The following is a 22239-nucleotide window of genomic DNA, read 5'->3' as shown; positions in this document are numbered from 1 at the left end:
ACCGACAATACTAGTCCTTACAAATTATAAAAACAGTTTTGTTAACTCTAAAATTTAGGACATAATATGAAAAAATACTCACTAACTGGAATGGTGATTAGAGTTTGGATTTTGGGGAGTCTTTATGATGAAATCTTTAATGTTAAAATTTGAAAAGGAACATCAATTTATCTACTTTATTCATGCAATTATGATTATCAAAATGTCTGTTATCAAATGTTAAAAGCCACACTACTTCTAAGACCATTTGAAATAACAAGCTTTCCAATGTTAATCACTCATTGTATTTTGATATATTCACCAGATACTAGATACATACATATACATGTGTGCTTGTATATGGGTTTAAATACATATTAACATATTTTTATTCATTCTGATATCATAATACTCTTAAATTTAAGAGAATATGTAATATTTTAAAATTTATTTTCCTCTAACAGCAAAATATCTCTTTTAATTCCATGAATGCTTTGGCAAGCTCCCTAATTACAATCATCACCCCAGGCCGTGTCCAAGTACACGGTTAAAGTCTGGCATAGGTCTCTAATGGAGCATCTTCTGAGCTTGAGAAGCACAATCCAATCTTAGGATGGGAGCATCCCTATGGAAACATATGTTGTGGTAGTCTTTTGGTTGTGCTTTTTGAACAAAGGATCAAGGCCTCTTTTCAAACTTTCTGGATATTGAATAATCTCTAATAGAACTCCCTGTAGATTCTTCCCAAATTGAAGTCCCAACTGAGAAAGGCAGGAAATATATTCATTAAAGAAATGAGTAAATATAACTCTGTTCAGTGTAAGCCTGTAGGCTACTTCTGCCCACCTAGTCCAGATAAGTCTAAGTTTGCCTATAAATTATATGCAGTCATCTCTAAAAGTCTTAAATTCCCTCTTCACAGTAATGAATAAAAATACAGTTTTGTCTGGGTAGATATGGAATTAGTGGTCACTGAATATCAGTATTGAAAGCCCGCAAGTATAGCTTTTCTATTTAAAGAAGCACTCATTGCTATTTTGTTTTGTAGCTACCACAACCTCTTGAGTAGGATAACATTGCATTATAGCAGTATAGACTTGCCTTCAAAGGAAAATAGAGATGGTTCAATGTCATTGCCACAGCAAATAGATCCTCCAGTAATGCGTCTGTGTTATGACATAGTTACCCTGCTTTCCCTAAAGACATTATGGGAACTATAAGAAATACCCAAGCCTGTTAAGAATTATGGTTCAACTTCTAAATTATTTTAAAAAATAGCTATTAACCCAAGAGCTTAAATTTATCAAGAGGCATTTCCTATGGAAGAATTGATTTATGCAGCTGAGAAACACTTTTCTGATGGTATAAACTGACCTGAGGGGTTTTGTGTACAACACGCTAAAGGAAAACTAAAAACCTATTACATGGAATGAAGCAACACCAAACTCAAGAAAAACAGGAAAGAGAGAAACAGAGCAACCAGTGAGACAGAGGCATAGACAGGCAGAGATAGAATAAAACTGTCCAAGGAAGAGGCATATCTGGAAGAATTTGGCTAAGAGGAAATGATATATATATATATATATATATATATATATATATATATGTGTGTGTGTGTGTGTGTGTGTGTGTGTGTGTGTGTGTGTGTGTGTGTGTTTATATACATATGTGTATGTATGTATGTGTATATATATATATATTCTTTTTTAAGCGATTGGGGGAAAGAGAAAAAGTAGACCAGGGAAGTCTTGTTCTGATTAAGCTGTGAGTCCAATGTGAGAAAGCTTTGCTGGTCTGTGACTCCTAATTTTGGAGAAATAAGATAAACAGTGGGACCCAACTCATTTATTACATTTGAATCCTTTACCTCAAGAACATAAAAAGAAAAACAAACAAAAAAAAAATGAGCGGCCTTTTAGTTCAAAATTATTAAAGCTCGGATTTCAAATCCCCCAAAGGTATGTAAAACAGGCATAGTCGCTCACATCTCCAACTTCTCTATAGCAAAATGGAAAGGAGAGGCAGAATCGACTGGAGCATCCAGGCCAGCTAGTCTTGTACATCTTGATTCCAATGCGGGTTTTGAGAACTAACACCCAAAGTTATCCTCTGAATTTCATGTGTGTGCCACGGGTACACTCATGCCCACAAATACAAACATGCACATGTACATCCTTGTACAGTTGTTATATGTAGACAATTAAAAATTTTTCATGTTATTTTTTACCATGTAAATGCCATGACCTATGAACTAAATAATATGGAATTGCAATTAATTTTCTCTTCAGAAACTTATTATTTCAAAACGGTAAAGCCTCACTCTATTGTTCACAACTCAACAATATGTGCTTCCCCATTATAACTTTCCTGGAGATCCCAGACTCTCTGTCCATTCAGTTCTGCTGCAAAATCTCCAACCTGTTATTCCCCTCCTTTGCTTTGATGCTAGATTCTCTATACCTAGCATCCTGTGTTTGTTTCTTTACTTCCTATTTCTAGAAGTATTTCTCCATTGCTTTCTGCTTGACTGGAACTCAGGACACATTCCAAAGCCATATGCCTTTACTCTATGTGAAATGTAAGTTACAAAATCATAGTATCACAATTCTTTAACTTTCTGTGACTACTGAAAGTGCCTGTTCAAAGCTATTTTAGCCACTTGCATTCCTCAGGGGAAGTCTACTATGACTGTGTTGGAATACCTTTATGTATAATCATGGTCTTTTGATTTATATTTTTCCCCTAAACCCTTAGCGGTGTGTCCTTAACTCAGTGTTTTGACACATTGCAAGTGTGTGCCTTGATTTTGCAAGTGTGTGCCTTGACTTAGCACTCCTCCACAGTCTCATTTATTTATACGCTAGTCAAAAGAAAAAAAAAATCAAATCAGAAGTCTCTCAACAAAAACAACTCTCTTCAATTGTTTGGACTTTCTGTTTAGCTTTTGCGAAGCATGTATTTATGAATTACACGGTAAACTTGAGGATGTTTCCTTCTCTGTTTATCCTGTTGCTAGTAATCTGTGTTTGCTCAATGTGTTTCTGTCTGACACAGTTTGCTTCTTTTTCTTTTGCAACAAGAATTTGCTCTGTGGCTCATGCCTTCTTTAAATTTACGAAACTCCCATCCCTCTCTTCAGGTTTGGGGATGTTAGGTAGACACCACTATGCTGACTTTGCCTCCCACAATTCTATTTAACGCTGTTTGGATTATAACTGTTTCTTTGTGGTATTAGTTTGCCTCTCTTTACTCATAATTCCTTTCTACATACCCCCTCTTGTCTCAGTTGCACTGATTTTAGAGAAGGCTTTCTTCAAATAGCATATCATGTATTGACATCTACCCACATCGTGTTTCTATCCATTAGAAGAATATCATAAACTTTATCACCTCGTGATTTTTAGTTAGTGTTTGCCTACTAGTATGGTAGTCATTTCATGAGTGATGAGGACTGTTTGTGATGTAGCTTTACAGACAGTAGATGATAAAGTTGCCTCATATGTTGAAAGGAACTTAAATACATGGAGAGAAAGTTAAAAATAAGGCTATCTCAAAAACCTTAAGAAATACCTATATCTTGGGGCTCGAGAGATAGATGACTCAGGGCTTAAGAGTACTGACTGCTCTTCTAGAGAATTTGGGCTTGATTTCTAGTTTACAACTGTCTGTAACTCCAGTCCCAGGGGATCTGACTGCCTTCTCTAGCCTCCTCAGGTACCAAGTACACATGAAACATTGATACACATGCAGGCAGAACACTCATGCATATAAAAACAAAAATTTACAAAGAAATACCATATATATGCTACAGATTTCATGTAAGAATTCAAACTATATGATTGAGTAAATCATCCTCATTGATAGAAGCAATGTAGCACTTTCTTGTGCATATTTCTCAAGCGCCTGCTATATTCTAAAACCTTCTTTAATGTTTCAGGATAGTGATGAAATTTGTTCACAGGGAGCATACTCTATAATGGTACTTCATTGTCTATTATCAAGAATAACATGAAATATTGTGTTTAAAACATGATAAGGGAAGAAATTCCTCCTCCAAAATTTATCTATGTTGATCTTTGTTTCCGAGAGTGAACATTATTGTCAGAAATAAATTAAATCAGTCAGAATTTATGTAATCACATCCTGGTAGCCTGACCATTATCACCAAGTTTTGTGGAAGGGCAAGGTAATCAAGCTTCCCTCCCCTTAAACATACACTGTTAAGTCAAAGGAGGCCTGTGAAGCTAGCTGTCTGAAGACTTTCTTACTTTATAGGCACTGCTCCGAGGCAGTTCTTGCTAGGGCAGATAAAGGCAAGGCAAGGTTTACAAGCAGTAGTTAGCACTAATGTCCTTTTATGACATAGTTTTCTTTTTACAGGACTTAAACAACCCCACCTATGCAATTATAGCCACAGTACTGCTTTTGCAATGTCAAGTGAATTTTACCTTAAAATTACTAAGGTTATCCTGGAAATAACCGTCATGGCACAGTCACTGGCAATTTTACAGCCATTCTCAGTGACTACACACAGTTGAAATGGACAGTGTGTTAACTGGGTACTTAGTTTATCTCTGTAGCATAAAAACAAGAGAGGATTATTCAAACACCTATTGGATTCATTGTACTTTGTGTTAAGTCGAATATTTGTCTCTCTGCAGTGGGACAAGACATTCGATTTGATCATAGCTGTGTGTAAAGTTGGGTTTCCTCCAGTGCTGTTGTGCTGATGTGGAACTAGGTTGACAGGGCTATTGGAGAGCTGAATTCTACAGAGTAACACACTGGCAAACAACACAGTTGTCTCCAGAGAGATTAACCTTGCAAGCAAGTTATACAGGTGATTCGAATCCATTTACTCTCACAGAAAAAAAAAAAAGTTAATTGCATCGGCAAAGAAGTTGCCTCTGATCATGGCACAGTTATATAATTAGGGATCAGACAACGTAGGGGGACTCAATCTAATTGATAAGCAGTCCATAGATGGCTCTAGAGGATTCCCCCTGCTTTTTCAATATGTGGTCACACATAAGGGTATTCCATGGAAAGAATTAGTAGCCTCATTTTGACATGTCTTAAAATTAAGTTGGCTTGTTCAATAGATGAAAATTTCCACACTTGTTTATTTTAATTGCTCAGAGCTTCATGCACACAATCTCTGTGGATATTAGTGGATATTGAATGTGATCCTTATCTCTCACTAGGTTGTTCTATTATCAACTTACTCTTACTCCCCTGACTTTTCCTTATTTTTTTTTTCCAGATGATTTTAACACAAAAACGGAAAGCTTAGACACTTCTCTTCAGTTTTGTAGTTTGTATCTAAAGGGGGTCACTTTGATAATAGCAGCAAACCACAATGTCAAATATCTAAAAATACATCCCCCATTATAAATACAATTCGTTAGTCTTTAATATTCTTGTTTCTGTTTCACACACTTCCAGGAAACAACACTTGTTTAACAGAAGATTGAAGTAATTCTTGCCTAAATTTTGTTTACATAGATGTCATGTGCTATGCCTACATCGTGAACCCTGCCAAGAGACTACCAGGAGTCCAAGTTCATATGCGAAAGCAAAGAGCCATTATTGCAGGCTTGAACTTGGGATCTCCATCTGTTAAGACACAGTGGTTGGATCATGGAGAGCTGGAGCTCAGTTGGGCTGGTTTTAAGGAGTAAAGGAAGCAGGGTGGTAGAGGCATTCAGGATTCAAATAGGAGTAGACCTTCTTGTTGGGCAGGAGTGGGTTAGCAGGAGTCTTACCAAACAGGGATTGGTACTGATGTTGCTGTAAGGAAATTAGAAACCTATATACAAGTTAGGTAGGCTATTCTTTGTGTTCTGGGGCACCTAGTAATTGTTTGTCTTAATTCTGATTTGTTCCATGCAGGGTACAGTTTGTGGCTTTTCCTGGTTATTGTATGGGTGAGACCTAATCCCAATAATGTTAGCCTACAGCCTGTGATAGCTTCACTGATGTTAAGTTAGGCCTCTTCACCATGTTAATGAAACCTGAAGTTTTTTTTTTAATCATTATTTCCATAGACAACTATATGTATCACAAATCAGAAAGTGTAGAAAAGTTAATATAATACAATTGGAATGATGAATATTATAGATTAGAAGTGTTTATTTGAATATCACTATGCAAATTCTCAGAGGAAATACTTTAGAAATTTGTGAAAAAAGCACATATGTCATTAAATTGTTAAAATTACATCATGGGAAGGCAGGTAAACTGAAACACTAAAGTATAATTCCCAACTTAATATGCTGTCGATAGACAAGTGACTTTAATCTCTATTATTCTTACCCTCCAATTTTTTCCCATGAATCAAGTTGTATTATACCAGTGTCCAAGATCAGACTTTTCAAATTTGTATGCCACTTGCTTTCCTGTGATTATCTATTTACATAGTAACTGGACTGTATCTGAAGGCAGAAGGAAAAAGAGAGATCTGTATGAAGGCATCACTCCCGAAGGGTAAATCATAACAGCAGCAGGGGATCCCTATCTTGCTTCTTCTTGAAATTATAATTCAGGTGCTTCCCACACCACCCTATAAAAGTATTTCCACCATGTATAGCAACCAAAAGTATTTATGGAACCTATTTTCCCATGTTGTGTAATATGTTTAACATAAACTTTGCCTCTCATAATAAATATATATTATAATGCTCTGATTGGAACATGTTAAAGAGAACATTTGCCTGAGAATAATACTCATGAACTTTAATAGAAATAATGGCATTTTTTTTGTAAACATATATGGAACTGCTTTGTAATCTTTACCAAGCATAATGTTATAAAAATCTGGCACAAGATACCTAGATACCTTTACAATATATTCTAGCATTCTTTGGCACTATAGCTGATTCCAGTGTTGATGGATTTTCAGCATATTAATTTGTAATTATTTATACAAAATCCCTTCTTTGCCAGCATTTTTTGTAATGTTGTCATCTTTGTAAACCTTATTTTTGTTCTCAGAAAAAGTATCATTCTGATGAGTTTAAGACTATCTTCAAGTATTGGGGGTTTTAACGCTTTTTCATTAGGTCACTTTCTCAATCTTGTTCATTAGTGAGGAAAAGACCATCATCTATCTATCTATCTATCTATCTATCTATCTATCTATCTACCTACCAATCTACATATCTATCTATCATCTATCTATCTATCTATCTACCAATCTACATATCTATCTATCTATCATCTATCTATCTATCTATCTTCTATCTATCATCTATCTATCTATCTATGTATCTATCTACTATGTATGTATGTATGCATGTAGGTATGTATGTATCTATCTACCTATCTATATATCTATGTATCTATCTATCTTCCTATCTTACATCAGTGAATGTGACTTTGCCATCTTACCTACCAAAATAATATATGATTTTAATATTTGACAGGAATATGTATCATGCATAAAAATGGACTCTTTGTTTAGACATTGTTTTAACTTAAATGCTGTAGCTACAGACATGGCCGTATTTGTGTTTATTTTTCTTTACTTTTACATATGTAAATTCCTTTAGCTATTGATTAGAAGTTAGTTTGACTTCAAGGGACATAAATCTTATTTACAATGACTTAAGCATAAAGGCATCAATTTTTCATAATAATGCACACTCACAAACCCACACTATACTTTTTGTATTTCATCCTGCTCATCTGATGGAAAATTACTTTGGATCTCTTAAGTCTACTGCCTTTATTGAAACTTCAGAATCTATGCAGTTTATAATGAAATTATTTTACTCGGTAACCCCTGGACATATTTCATTTTTTGTGTCTGTTTACCCTTCACAGATCTGCCAATGCAATCCTTGTCATATACTTCTGAAAGGGTCTTGCTATGGAATGTAAGGGTCCATCAGCATCTCTCCTCTGTCAACCTGTCATCTTCCTTGAGCTGTTCCACATGCCCTTCACAGCTGTGGCTCTCACTCTATGGCTAGCTTCATCTCCCACCATTTTCTATATGAAAAGAAGCTGCTGGTTATTTACAAGCCATTAAGCTTGGAGCCTGGGGTAGGAGAGGCCACATTCACATTTGCCTAATGATTGAAAATAGTGCTATAGTCTGTTCCTCCATAGGCCAGGTTATGGTACAATACCCCCATTAACATCAGAGGAACAGAAGAGGTCTCCTCTTGAAATATCATTTTTCAGTCTCAAGTGATGTTATTAGTGGTTTCCTCTCTGTTGGCAGGGGGTTAATACAGGCTCTGGATGAATGCATCAAACAGCGTAGGAAATGCCCATCTCACTTCCTATGCTAATGTACTATTAACATTTGGAACACATAAAGATATACTAATCCTATTGTCTGCTTACTGCAGAAACAATAATGCAGCATCATTTTGTTTAAAATGCAGAGTTAAGGCACATTGTCACCACTACTCAAAAGGGAAATGTTGGGGCTGGGGTGATGGTTCAGTGCTTAGAGATCCTGTGATTCACATAAATGCCCATGTGCATGCGGACTAAGCTGCTTCTTTAATTCAAACAATGAAAGTCAGATACTGGAGCAAGATTAGCCAGAGCAGTGACCCCTGGGTTTGATTAAGATACTGTACCTAAGAGAAGCTATTTTTTCAGTTCTATTGATGCTATTGACTGCATACTCACAGTTGAGAAAGAGAAAGAAGACTTCTGTGACAACACCCCCCCCCCAAAAAAGTAACAGTCTCAACAGGAAGCAATCAAAGTGTGCTCTTAAAAATTGTGATAATGATGCTGAAGTGTAACTCTCCACAACTGATAACTTCTGGCTGGGGTAAAAGAGTGGAAGGATTAAGTTTTTTAAGGGTCTGCCCTCTTAGAGTTTGACCATACTACAGCTACAGTGAGTATATGAACAAAACAAATTGTGTGTGTGTGTGTGTGTGTGTGTGTGTGTGTGTGTGTGTGTGTGTGTGTGTTTCTTCTTTTTGAGGGTTGGGGAGAAGATCACAATGATGGGGTTTACACACCAGGAATTCTGGGAGGTGAGTGTGATCTGGTTCTGTTATGTGGAATTCCCAGACAATAAAAATATGCTGGGGAAAGAAAATAAATTGTGCCTACTATTAATAATCTAGAAGAACTTGTGGAGAATAATTTTCAATATGAACCTTGACCGACCAGATGTTCTAATCTTTCACATTCTTACACATGCACATATGCTTGTCTGTGCACATACAAATACCACACATGTGCACACACAGACAACAAAAATGAATAAATGTAAACATTACATAAATCCTTCTAATATGTACATTTGCTTTCTGGTTTAGGAAGGATATTTTATTGCTAATTAATTCTGCCCATGAATACTCTTTAAAAGAAAAACATCTTTTAGCCTAGATTGTTTGCAAATTGTGCATTACAAGCTTTCTATGATAGCAGACTGGAAAGATGGCTCCATGGTCATGAAGACTAGCTGTTCTTCCAGAGGGCCTGAGTTTGGTTCCACATGGTGACACACAACCATCTGTGCATATCTCTACTCACAAGTGATTTGACACTTTGTACTGTCTTCCATGGATACTGCACACACATACACATTCAATCAAAGCACTCATATACGCAAAATATAAGATAAAAATAAATAAGTAAATAAATAAACTTTCCAAGATAAAAACTCTAGCTGGCTTTCATAGCTTTGAATTTTTGATTTACAGAATATAAATACTAGGATACACACACACACACACACACAAGCTATATATATATATATATCTTCTGTGTGGAGAGGTAACATTCCCAGCCGTCTAAATGCCAGCAATCATTGACTTCCTTTAAAAGAAACTTTCCCTTGCAGTTATATAGTTTTTTTATGAATATTGATCTCAATGTAGTCAATAAAATGTTTATTTGCATCTTGTGTATTATTTCAAGTGATTTAGTTTCAAGGCAAGTTTTCTGATAAATGTGTTTCTATCTATGTGGCATTATATTCACAACTCTACATTAGAAGAGTAGAGAGATACCCACAGCCATATGGCCAGATTCACTTTGCCAACCCTCACAGCCCCCACCAAAACTCTCCTTTCTTTCATGACCTAGTTCACCTTCAATAAGAAGCAAACTTGGTTTTGACCTATTTTTCACAGACCTGTTTTCCTAAAACTTTAAGAGATACATTTTCTAATGGCCAGCCATTACCACAAGAGACAGATACTACACAAGGTGTGTAATTGTCCAGAAGGGTAAACTATATTTTGTCTCATATATCTTTTTGATGATGAGACCTCATGATTAGGAATGTATTTTCCTCTTGTATAGAAAAGTGCGAGAATGTAATTCAAAATCTAGACTTAAAAGACTGAAACACTAATAGACAATACTGAAGAAAATTATGTAGATTAGTAAATAATTAGCAAAGCCGTATTTCAAATATGTTAAACAGCTTTTAATACATGAGTTAAAAATATTGCTAAAGGAATTGGGTCTTTATAAAGTAGTATATCAAGTGAAAAATGGTGGAGATATTTCTGAAAGTTTAGTGTTTTCCTGGAATGCTATCGATGATTCCATCATGAATATTTATTACTTTAAAAATATTTTTCATCTGCTTTATCTTTTACCTTTCCCCCTCTGAACAACGATAATAGAATTTAGTGGGTGTTTTTTTGTTTGTTTGTTTTTTTTTTTTTTTTTTTTTTTTTGCTTTTTAATGATTTCACCTATTTGGGCTCAAGAATTCACTGGATTTCAACTCAACTTCCTATCTTTTCCAGGACATTATACAGTCTTACACAGAAACCATTTTTTGTACTTATGTTCAAAAAGGTCGTTCCACTTAATTATATTAGATTGACAAGTCTTTATCTGATATAGGTGAGAGACACAACTACGTCTATGTATACTAGGAATAAACTACACATCTTTTGTTTTTTTTTAAATTATATCTTCACAGATCATGTGCAAGCCTCATTTAATTTTACCACTTTATGTCTTTTTCCTCTCCCTCCCCCCGCACCCGAAGAACGACCCACGTTTCTCAGGAGGCCGATCAACCAGGTGGTGCTAGAAGAGGAGGCAGTAGAATTCCGTTGTCAGGTCCAGGGAGATCCACAGCCAACAGTGCGGTGGAAAAAGGATGAGGCAGACTTGCCAAGAGGAAGGTAGGTGATCACCTGGAAGGATGTTTGGATCCCCAGCATCCATGGTTCCATCACCTCAAACCCTTTACATCTTGGGTAACTTTCAGACATGTGATTTTTATTTTGGGGGACTATGCCTACTGTATTCATATCATATTCTTTCAGACTTAGGATTATTACTCACTCAGTGGAAATCCATGTTAATGCCCGATCCTTCACTCTATCTACCATACCCAAATACCATGCATTCCTGAGGTGTTTATCTTTTTTTTTTTTTTTTTTTTTTTTCAGGGCAATTTGTATGTTTGTTCATGGCTCCTTGAATTCATGGTCACTTATGCACGATTGTCTCTCATTGTTTGCCCCGTTTTTATGATGTTTAACCTGCAATGCCTTCCAGAATGCCCAGAGTATCTATAACAAAAGGCAGCTGGTATAGCTTGTTGTTCTTTTGTTACAGTTATAGGATAAAACTGGAGAAGGAGGGGGTGTCCTGGGTGGGGGTCCCAAGGTAAGGAAGCACATGGGGCAGCCTAGCAGGTTCCATAGCAGGTGAGGGTGACCGAGACAGAGGGACAAACACTCCAAGCAGACAGAGCTTGAGTGAGAAGTTTATTGAGAAAGGGGAGTGAGCGGGAAGGGAAAAGTGCATAGAGGCACTAGTAATAGAAGACAAGAGAGAGAGCAATCAAAGAGCAAAGAGAGAAAGCAAAAAAGCAAAAGACAGCCTAAGTGGATGGGGGGTGGTCTGTCTTTTAAAGGGGTCATTTACACCTGCCTGCAGGCCCTGGGCTGACCAGAGTACTACCTTAGTGCATTCTGCCAGGTGACAGGGGCAGGGCAACAAGCTAAGGTTGCTCAGGTACATAACTGCCCAGGAGAGTTGTCCTCAGTGAGTTAATGGTCCTTACTCACTCAAAGACAGGCCTTTCAATACCTCATTCTCCTTTACCAATTCCAATCTCTCCACTACACTATTTCCAAAATATCCAAAATTGCTTATCACCTTTTATACAAATAATTTGATTATTTCTATTTTCTAAGTTTTTCTATTAAAGATTTTTCCAAGCAAGCATGCCACACCAAATCTTCATCCCAGTGATAGGGCAAGATAAGTAGAATAAATTAATAAATACCTTTATATCTGTTATCAAATAAGCCATTCTCTTTTTCTCCTCCTATAAAATAGTAGTTCTATTTTTGTTTTCCTTGGCTTCCCCTTACTCTTCTACCCACGCACCTATGCAATCATTGTTGCATTAAATTGCATAGTCTGTAGTTTTTCATGGGTTTCCTTCCAAAGATATTTGATTTCACGCAGCAGCTTAAATTTGAACATGCTTTCATAGAAGCTGCGTGCTTTTATACAGATTCTCTGCCATTGAAGAAACTGCTAAATTTGCACATGTACTTTAAAACTCTCAACGTTGAACCCCATAGGGCTATGGGAATGTACCTTCTTTCTAAATACATATCGTCAACAACACTGGGTTGAAATAGACCAGGCACTTAAATAATAACGAGAGTCTCTCGGTATTTAAATAGAATTGAGAGCCTCTTTGTAATCTATGGTTATTGTTGATCTCAGTTCTGTTAATTATTCAATTAACTGGTTAAATAAACTCAAATTAAATAGTTAAATAGCACAGGAAGTCACCTTCTTGTTTTAAAACTTCAGCTTTAATTTGGGGATATTTTAATTTTGAAAAATAACAAAATTTATACAGGGTTCCCTGTGCATCTTGAACCCACTTTCACTTATGTCTAATGTCTATGAAATAGTTGTCACACCTGATGGAAAAATGTTGAAATGATTAAATACAGGCTAAACATTTTGAGACTTAATCTAATTGTATTATTGTCATTTTCTGCTCAAGAGATCAATCCAAGCTATGTATTTAGTTGGGAATCATAGACTTTGAGGTTTAGTTGAATGCATTTTAAATCTTTGGTCTTTGACAGCTTCCTCAGTGCTGCGGAGTAGTGCTTTCTACTGGCCTTGTATCCTTGAAGAGGAACACTAGTCAGATATGGCACAGAATACACAAGCCTGCATTTACATGTCTTTTTCACACTGGTTGTATGTTTTTGTTTTTGGAAGAGGGCCTCAGAGGTGACCAGCATCTCACTACACAGTATCAGAGTCTCTTAGCCTGCCTCATTCCTTGTTGGGACAATTTCATTGTGCATCCTAGATGCCCCCAGTCTTTCAAGTGTAGACACTCTTAGTACTTTGGCAGACACTATGCCTACCTTGGTTTTGCTGAGCTTTTTAAAATTTCATGTTTACTTTGTACGTTAATGTCACATTTTCAATTTACTCTCTTGCTTTCATACATGTGTACTGTAATTGTCAACTGAATCAAGTTGAGATAAAAAAAATACATGTTAGAAAGTTGTGAGATCATATTAAATTTTACTGTGCCTTTATTTGAATGAAGAAACTAAAATATAATTTAAGATTAGTATTATTTCCCCAATTGATTAAACACTAAGTGATAAATATGACAACTTTAGCATCTCCACTATTTTCCAAATCTAGTAAAAGTCATTTGCTTGAAAGTTCAGGTAACTTGTGAGAAATCAAGCAGTACTATATAAACTGCACTTTCAATAGCTAAAGTTAAAATATGAGAAAACTCATACTGCCTTTTTCAAAATATTACCATATTTCTGGCCTCTAGTACTTGTTTAGCCAGTTAAGTATTTTTAATCCCTTAGACAAACGGAAGTGTTAGCTTTAAATCATTATGTTGGAGAGACATGCAAATTGATGAATATTTTTACCCTGATGGGAGCCAGGCACATTTTCTACTTCGCAAACTCAAAGGATATTTCAAAGAAGCTTATTCAGTCTTGATTTGTGCTTATTAGCATAAGTCTTACTTGAACATGAAAGGCAAAGAGACTTCTCTACTGGGAAAGGGTAACAGTCATACTTTTCAGCAAGCCACAGACTAAGTCAACAACATTGATTCCATTATATTTTTAGATCTCAGAGTAGGGAGATGACCATTGTTCCTTTATATGTATTTGGTGTGGTAGATGACATTTATTTGGCTTACAGTTTAATGAATTCTGAATAGAGTTGATGTAGTGGTCCAGGCTTAACACATTTATAGTAAAGCTTTAGGAGGGCAGCTGCATAGCCTGTAATTACTATGTGAAGAATATGTGACTATATTTCCTTTGGAAGCAAGGGTAGCTTTTCATGTTTAAATTGGTGAAATGCTGTGATAGCTACTTGAACCTTCAAGACAGAAGAAGTGATATGTTCCAACCTTTCAGTGGGAAAGATGAATTAAGGGAATGTTCTTCCTTAGCTTCATTCATCTTAGTGAGCATATTTTTTTTAAAGGAGTAACAATATGGTCATTAATTTTGTTTAGCTTTAGCCTCCCAAGTTTCCTCTATAAACGACTTTAATGATGTTAACAATACATTTAGTGTATATTGTTACTATTTTATTTTTACAACTTGAATGTCTTATTGAGATAGGAATCATGGAAAATCTAACAATAATTCAATGCCAGGAAAGAGAAATGTTCTTTAAAATCAAAATGAAATGGTATCTTACATTGTGTCGGTTGAGCAGAGTGTACTGAATTCTGAAAGAAACATCTAAAGATACTAGATCACAACTGACTGTTAAGAGGAAAAAATTCACTACTTTTTTGTGCTTATAAAAATCATCAGTGTATGTTTTTCAAGATAGTCCAAATAATGAGTTGAAAGAAAACAATACTACAGGAGCAGAAAGATGTCTTGGATAACAACCAATTGCAACTCCAGGTTCAAGGGATCAGAAAACTACTTCTGGCTTTCCCAGACATTACACACACACACACACACACACACACACAGAGAGAGAGAGAGAGAGAGAGAGAGAGAGAGAGAGAGAGAGAGAGAGAGTTTGACTTCTTTTATTTTAAAGAAAAGACATTTACACAGAAACACAAAAACAAAATTCGAAGGTAAAAAAAGGCAGGTACTTCAGAGTGTGCAATAGTTTTAATTTCTCATAACACAATCTCAGCTGTGTAATTTCTGTAGACACAACAATTTGTTGAACATCCTCAGTTTTCTTCACCAGTTTCAAAGTAGTTCTCTAAAGCCAAGTGCAAGTGGTGGATTCTGTCTTTTAATTTAGGTTAATGAGAGAAGGCAATGTGGACAAGCATTTACATCTTGCATACATCAAAGCCACAAAGATGTGATGGAACTTTCTCTTCTCAGGGCTGCATCTCCATATGTCAGATGACCCTAGACCCTTGCTCTTAATAGTATTCTTTGATGATCAAATGCTCTAATATATGTTTTCTCAAGTATTTTATGAAGTAGAAGTTGCTAGACATTGTAATGGAGAGGGCAGTAAACCATTTTGTGTCATTTAACACTGTAAGATATTATCAAAAAGAGTACGTAAAAATTCATATGCTGGAAGCTCGGAGTATATTATAAGCCAACAAAGGAGCAAATGTTACATGCTTATGTACAAAGAAATAAGAACAAATCTCACTAGCATTTAGTGCAATGCTCTGTTCAATCTAATAGAGGGATAGAGAATTCTAAAATCTCCTTAAAATTTGGGTAAAAAGAAGGGAAATTATCCTAATTATCATCTCTAAACATTAAAGTACAGCCTGTGTAATGTGAATTGAGCATTGAGTATATTACACCATTCAGGTGTTTTTCACTTTCACCAGTAGTCAGAACCCCAAATTTTCTCCCACTTTTATTTATTGTGTTTTCTAACTAACTTTAAAGCGACACTGACTTCCTCAGTCAGGATCTATAGTAGAATGGAGTGTTCATAATCACTTTTCTGTGGGGAAAAAATAAAATATGCCATTTACATTCTTACGTATGGCTGCCACTTCTAAATACAGTTGATGGCTTCCATATAGTGTAGGTACTTCATGAATATTTCATAAAACAGAAAAGGGCCTACAGAATAAGCATTTTAAGAAATATAGTGCACAATTCTATCAATTTTCCTCAGCCCACTGACAAGTCCCTTTTCTGAAGTCTATTTTAAGTGAGAGTTTGCAGTGTTCTCAGTTGCATGGAATGTGCGATGCACAGAAAGATGCGTTGCCTTCATGAGAGAACCTGAATAGAGCCACTTATAACTGCCTTTTTGTGCAATTTTGAACAAAGTGGCTCACTCCAGTTAGCCCTGGAAAATGTCCTCTGTACTAATTGTCTGGAAGCTCTATTGTTTAGAATATGTGCCGCTCGGGTGCCGGGGATGCTGAACAGGTGCTCAGCTACCCTGCTGTGGAGATCTTGCTGTCCTCATGTTCAGTGTGCACCCCAAGGACATGTGTTAATTTGTGCTCCTGATAAATACCCATTTTGATTGGACTGGCTAATGGAGATTGGTCAAGTAATACCATTTTAATAAAAGATAAGGAATACTAAGAATATGTGAAAAACAATGTATTATTACACATTGCCCAAAAAGCACCTGTCCCCATGAGCCAAATAAACAAAGAAAAATGTACATAAAAATTGTCTTTGATTTTAAGTAAGTATTTTACCCACTTTCATACTGCAAGGGAAATTATTGTGGAATATTTTTTTTGTGAAAATGTCAACAGCTTGATAAATATGTAGTCTATTGTGCAGGTTGTGGGTTTGAAGGCCTTGTGTGTTTCTCTCTTTAACTTCTAACAAGGATGTTTGACAGATTTCTTTACCACTAAGAAGGATTATGAACTTGGAGAAGCTTTTTAACCTGTGTGTTTTGCATCCTGAAGATAGAGAACAAGAGTGTGATGTGGTTAGGGTTTACCTTCTGCTTTGGCAGGTTCTAACTGAGAAGTTATGAAATGATGTTCTTTCAAAGCACTGTAAACACTGCGTAGTGGTTAAATACAAAAAGTGCTATTAGTAACATTTCCTGAGATCAGGAGTACAGGATTAATGATGAAAAAATAAGGAATAGTCAATCTCTGTTAATTTTGCGTTCTTTTTTCATGTGGCTAAACAACATCTATAGAAACAATTGCCTATTTAACAGATACCAACTTTGCTTTTAATTAATATAGACTCATTGTTAAATATTATCAGCCAGTTTTGCAGGACTGTTTAGTTTGTTTGTTTCTGTTTTGTTTTTTCTATATCTTGGAGATTTACTGCCTCTAATATTCGGTCCCACCACCAGTGCCTTCAGATTTCAAATTAGGATCACCATATTCCAGGTGTCTCCCTGAATTGCTGGTTTTATGCTTTTAATGAGAATGGTGCCACTCCCTTAACATGACCTAACACAACTTGCCAAGTGTCATAGTCCTCCTAAAAGCTTCTTGCTTACAACAATGCTGTCATGTTAAGTGATGGTGTCACGACATAACATGACTCTTATGTGAAAGATATAGAAACACATGTTCATGATCATTTAGTTTCCAACATACATTCATATTAGGGAAAGAAATAAGTGCATAATCTTCCCAACCTGAAATCAATATTCTAAACTAGTTTTCATATATTTTGAATTAATAATTCTTTTTGGACTCATATAAAAATTTATAGTGTATAACATTAGGTAATTGGTTTAAATTTTATATTTATGAACATATAAATATATATAGTAGATATATTATATATGTAGATCTATGGTGGAACACGTGATTTTTAGAGAAGTTTCTAAAGCTACAGACAAATATTTGGCTTCATGGAAAAAATTAAACTTGGAATAGTGAACAAAACCTTCTTGGTAACTGAAGCCCAATATTGTATTTACATAGTGGATTAATTGGAAACTTCCATTGTTGCCAGGATGGAACTTTCCCTGTGTTTTCATCAAATAGGTGCTAATAGTAACTGTCAACATAAAACTAATTGCCACCTAGGGTGGGAGAGCATGGTGCCTGGTCCTGTGACCACACCAGCCCATCTGTTGAGAATCTCAGCCTAGGACCAATGCTGGCCCTGGCATCCAATCTTTGCTTTGGCCAGCTGTCAACTCTCAAGCTGGAACAAACTCAGGCTATGAAGTGCATTGAAGTCAAGAGAAGCCCTGATGTGCGTTAACTGGCAGCTCTGGTGCTGTGTGTGGGCTGAGCCAAGACCAGGTGCTCAGAGCAAAAAGATCAGCCTGAGTGCCACCTGTCATTGACATGTGGGTATCACCCTTCATGGAAGCCACAGTAGGTGTGGTTCTTCCATCAAAGTATGACACATCAGAGCCTTCAGTTTGGCTGACATGAGGAATGGGGGTAACAAGACTAGGACCATAGCTAGGACCTGACAGTGACTGCAGTTCATCAGGAAATACACAGCAACACAGGTCAACTGATCTTTTCTGGTAGAGACACATTTCCCAGTTCATATGTTATTCTTCTTAACTGCAGACAACATTTTAAAAGAACATCGTTGACTTAAATATTTTAACAGAAGTTTTCCAAAAGCAATTTATGGTCAAAAATAACTTGAATGACTACTTGTAATATCCCTAGTGGTTTTCTTAATACAAACTTTTTACTTAGTTCTGTTATTGTTTTATATAATTTGAATTATACAATGATGATGTAGATTTTCAGGAGGTGGTAATTTGTAAAAATTGATAAATTCACAAATCATAGATGAATACAAGCAACCATCTCTTGAAATATCAAGTTGAATGGAATATTTTCTCTGATATGATTCAATCTGTAAATGGCTTAATTCCATGGCCAAAGCTAAAAACTATTGGAGAAGTAGGGTACTGCTTTTTGACCTTACTACAAAAACAAAAAACAAAAATAAGAAAAGCGAAATGAATGAGCATAACACAATTACGTTATTTGTATATCTACCATCCGATGGCTACTAGTGTTTATGTCATGTTATGTCATAACTTTCCAAATTAGGTGTATATTTACACAATTTAAATTCAAAATTCATCTTTCTAGTGTTTATTTCTTTTTATTAATTTTTCATTTTACAAATCTCGTATGTGTGAACAACACATAGAGATTATATTCATCCCCATTATTCTCTCCTGTCCTTTTTGCAATCTGGTCTATCCTCTGCCTCCTCGCAATTAGTTTACTTCTTATTTTTATGTTTGTTTCGTTGGATGTGTACATGTAGCAATATTAAGCGTGACGTATTTTTCTTGATACTTCTTGCTTACATAATCTTCTACAGAAACATCCCAATAAAGATTAAATGTGTTTTATTATGTTTATCTTTCCCACAAAATATAATGATGAAAATAATATTAATGATAATAAGTTTTGCTTTGCTGTTATCACTTAAGCACATATTTAGCATTTACTCGATTTTACTTGATCATCCATATCATACTGTTATGTGATATATATTTTCATCTGTATAAATGAAGTAACATGTACAGTAATGATATACATCTATGAAAAACACACATCTTTTTAAATTATTATTTGCACAATTTAGGATAATTTTATCCTTTCCAATTTTTTTCCTAATATGATTCTTGTTCTTTCCAATATTGTATCAAGAAATATACAAAAGGAGAAACCATTTGGTAAGGAAGACATAGTCACAAAAATAATCATGAAGTCTGAGTAGATATTTAAGTATTGAACTAGAGATTTTTCTTGTGCATTGCGAGTTTACAGTTCATTCTTTTAACTCCACTGTCCAACATAATACTGAAGACACATTGGAATTTATTGAATGTATTTTTTGATATTTTCTTGATGAGATTTAATGAAAATTACAAATGCATCTTGACCAGCATTTAGAAAATCACTTCTTGTTTTTGTTTTGGTTTTTTCGAGATAGGCTTTATCTGTGGCATTGGAGCCTGTCCTGGAACTCACTATGTAAACCAGGCTGGTCTCAAACTCACAGAGTTCTGCCTGCCTCTGTGTCCCAAGTTCAGGGATTAAAGGTGTGTGCCACCACCACCTGGCTAGAAAGTCACTTGTACCTATGTTTGTGTAACTGAGTCTCATTTTGGGTCTCAAGTGACTATTGGATTAATTACATTTCTTGTTGTTGTGAAAGTAACTTAAGGAGGAAGTGTTTATTTGGATTCAGAGTTTGTGGATCTGGCCCATCATGGTGGGAAGTCAGTCACACAGCAGGAGTGTTAAGAGAGCCAAGCACATTACATTACACTCACAGCCAGGAAGTGAAGAGAGAGAAATACTGGCACTTAGGTCACATATTACTTTTATTCAGGACACCAACCCATGGAATGGTGAATGGTGCTCCCCAAATAAGAGTGGGTTTCTCACTTCAGTGAAATTAATTCAGCAAGGTCTTCCCAGTCATTCCCCGGGGGTTTCTTTCCTTCATGATTCTAAGTCCAGTCAATTTGGCAATCATAATTAACCATTATAATCATTGATTATAATTAACTGTTATAACCATTGCTACCCCTATAGTGGTAATTTATACTTTAAAATTTTAGGTTGACTTAAGTTGCAAATAGAGGGAAAAGGTAGCAATTTGATCATGGTATGTCATATTTGGTGAGATGACTAATTAATTTCAGAGAAGAGGGAATGTAAAAAATACTCGTCTTGCAATTTACAAACTATAGGAGTATTAATTAACATTTACAAGTGCTTTACATAGGAGTCATTCATTTATCTTTCAGAATTACCTTAAGCAGCAAGTAAGTGTTGCCATCCATAATTGACAAATGAGAAATGGAGGTGCAAATGTAATTGGTTATAAGGGTTATAAGGGATGCAGAATCATCTTTTCCAACACCCACTCTCTTAACTACTATATTCTGTAATATTTTATGGAACATACATAATTTTTAAATAAAGAACCTACTGATTAAAATTAAGGATTTTGAGGGCCTACTATTTTGTACTGATAAATGTATAGCTTAGAACTGAGGTTTTGAAGCCTTGAAGATGAAAGCCCTGAATCCTAGAGGCACTGAAGAATATGTTCAGGGTTGCATGTCCAACTTGTGGCCAAGTTGCAAAGGCCCTGTTATCTCTCTAAGAGGAATACTGTGCATTCTGCGAATTGAATAAATGATTAGTGTTCTTGTCTGTCCCTAGAGAAAATTAAATTCCCCTCTCTCAGCAGTTTAGTTCTTCTAGAATTGGGAATTCCTGAAAATTTTACCTTCAATATTGGCCCATCAGCCAATGCTGTCATGGTACAGATCTTGTTTGGGTAGCTATATTGTTGATATTTCATGGATGCTGATTCCCTTTTATATCTAGAAAATACTATCTAATAACAGGTGTTGCTAATGCTATGAAATAAATGTTTTTTGACTATTTTCTAGAACATGTAAGGCAATGCTTTCCTTTGCTCATTTGCTAAGTTGATAAATCTAGCCACCCTAATTAGGCACAGCTCTAAATTTGCATTTTTCAATCAGATTTTCAAAGAACAAGATACTTGATAGAACAAGTTGTTAGAATTGCCCTCTTTTCGGGTGTCTGAAATTTCCAAAGTATTCCATAGTCACATTTACCAGGACAAAAGTAAAAGCTTAGAGAGCCTTCCTAATTTTTCAGGGCATTGCTCAGGTTAAACCTCCCCCAGTGACAATGCCATTCCCTCTTTAGCTGAGCTGTTCTCACTGGTAAGGCTACTCAGGAGTTGCCTCTCCACCACTCCCATCTCAGAGAGTGTACACATAGGATCTGCATATCAAAACAGATAGGTGAGCACAGGGGTTTGCATGGAATAATTCCCTAAGATCTTCTTCTAAAAGGTTTGAGAGTGTAGGTTAATTTCATGCCAAATATCGGACTGTGAGATCCAGTGTTTCAAATATTATATTTCATATCCTATTCCTATTGTAAAATCAAATTATCTTAAACTTAAGCCAACTGGATAATTAGTTCTGAATGAAAAGATAATTGGGCTTCTACAACTTTGTTTTAACACGCTTTCCTAATTTTGAAATATTTGTCATTTTTTACAGTAAAATTTGAACATCCCTGTGAAACAGGCACAATTAATTACTATATTAATTTTCTTAAAGAGGAGGAAAATCTACAGTCATTTAGAAACCGGGTAATAAACATAAGCTTTAATTCAATCAAATTATGTTTTGTTCTACTTTGTTATTTTATTTGAGATACAGTAGAGTATTTCATTGAAAAACAAACATTTGCTTAGTACTTTGTGTCAGACACGGGTTGCCTGGAATATCTAGGGTAAGGCAGCCTTCACTTTTCTTGTCCACCCCTAGGCCAGA

At 35.6% G+C, this 22239-nt stretch overlaps 1 protein-coding gene across 16 annotated transcripts in view; it reads left to right on the top strand.

The window, feature by feature from the left end:
- The window catches only part of Robo2 (roundabout guidance receptor 2), a 1084901-nt gene that overhangs the window by 943077 nt on the left and 119585 nt on the right, over positions 1–22239 (top strand). For all 16 annotated transcript variants that reach the window (XM_051191750.1, XM_051191748.1, XM_051191757.1 and 13 more), the window contains exon 5: positions 10967–11105. In XM_051191750.1, coding sequence (XP_051047707.1) covers positions 10967–11105 — 139 coding nt within the window. The remainder of the gene's footprint in view (positions 1–10966; positions 11106–22239) is intronic.

This window comes from Phodopus roborovskii, unplaced genomic scaffold (genome assembly GCF_943737965.1).
Source record: "Phodopus roborovskii unplaced genomic scaffold, PHOROB, whole genome shotgun sequence".
Classification (NCBI taxonomy): Eukaryota; Metazoa; Chordata; class Mammalia; order Rodentia; family Cricetidae; genus Phodopus; species Phodopus roborovskii.
This window is presented reverse-complemented; position numbering and strand designations above follow the sequence as displayed.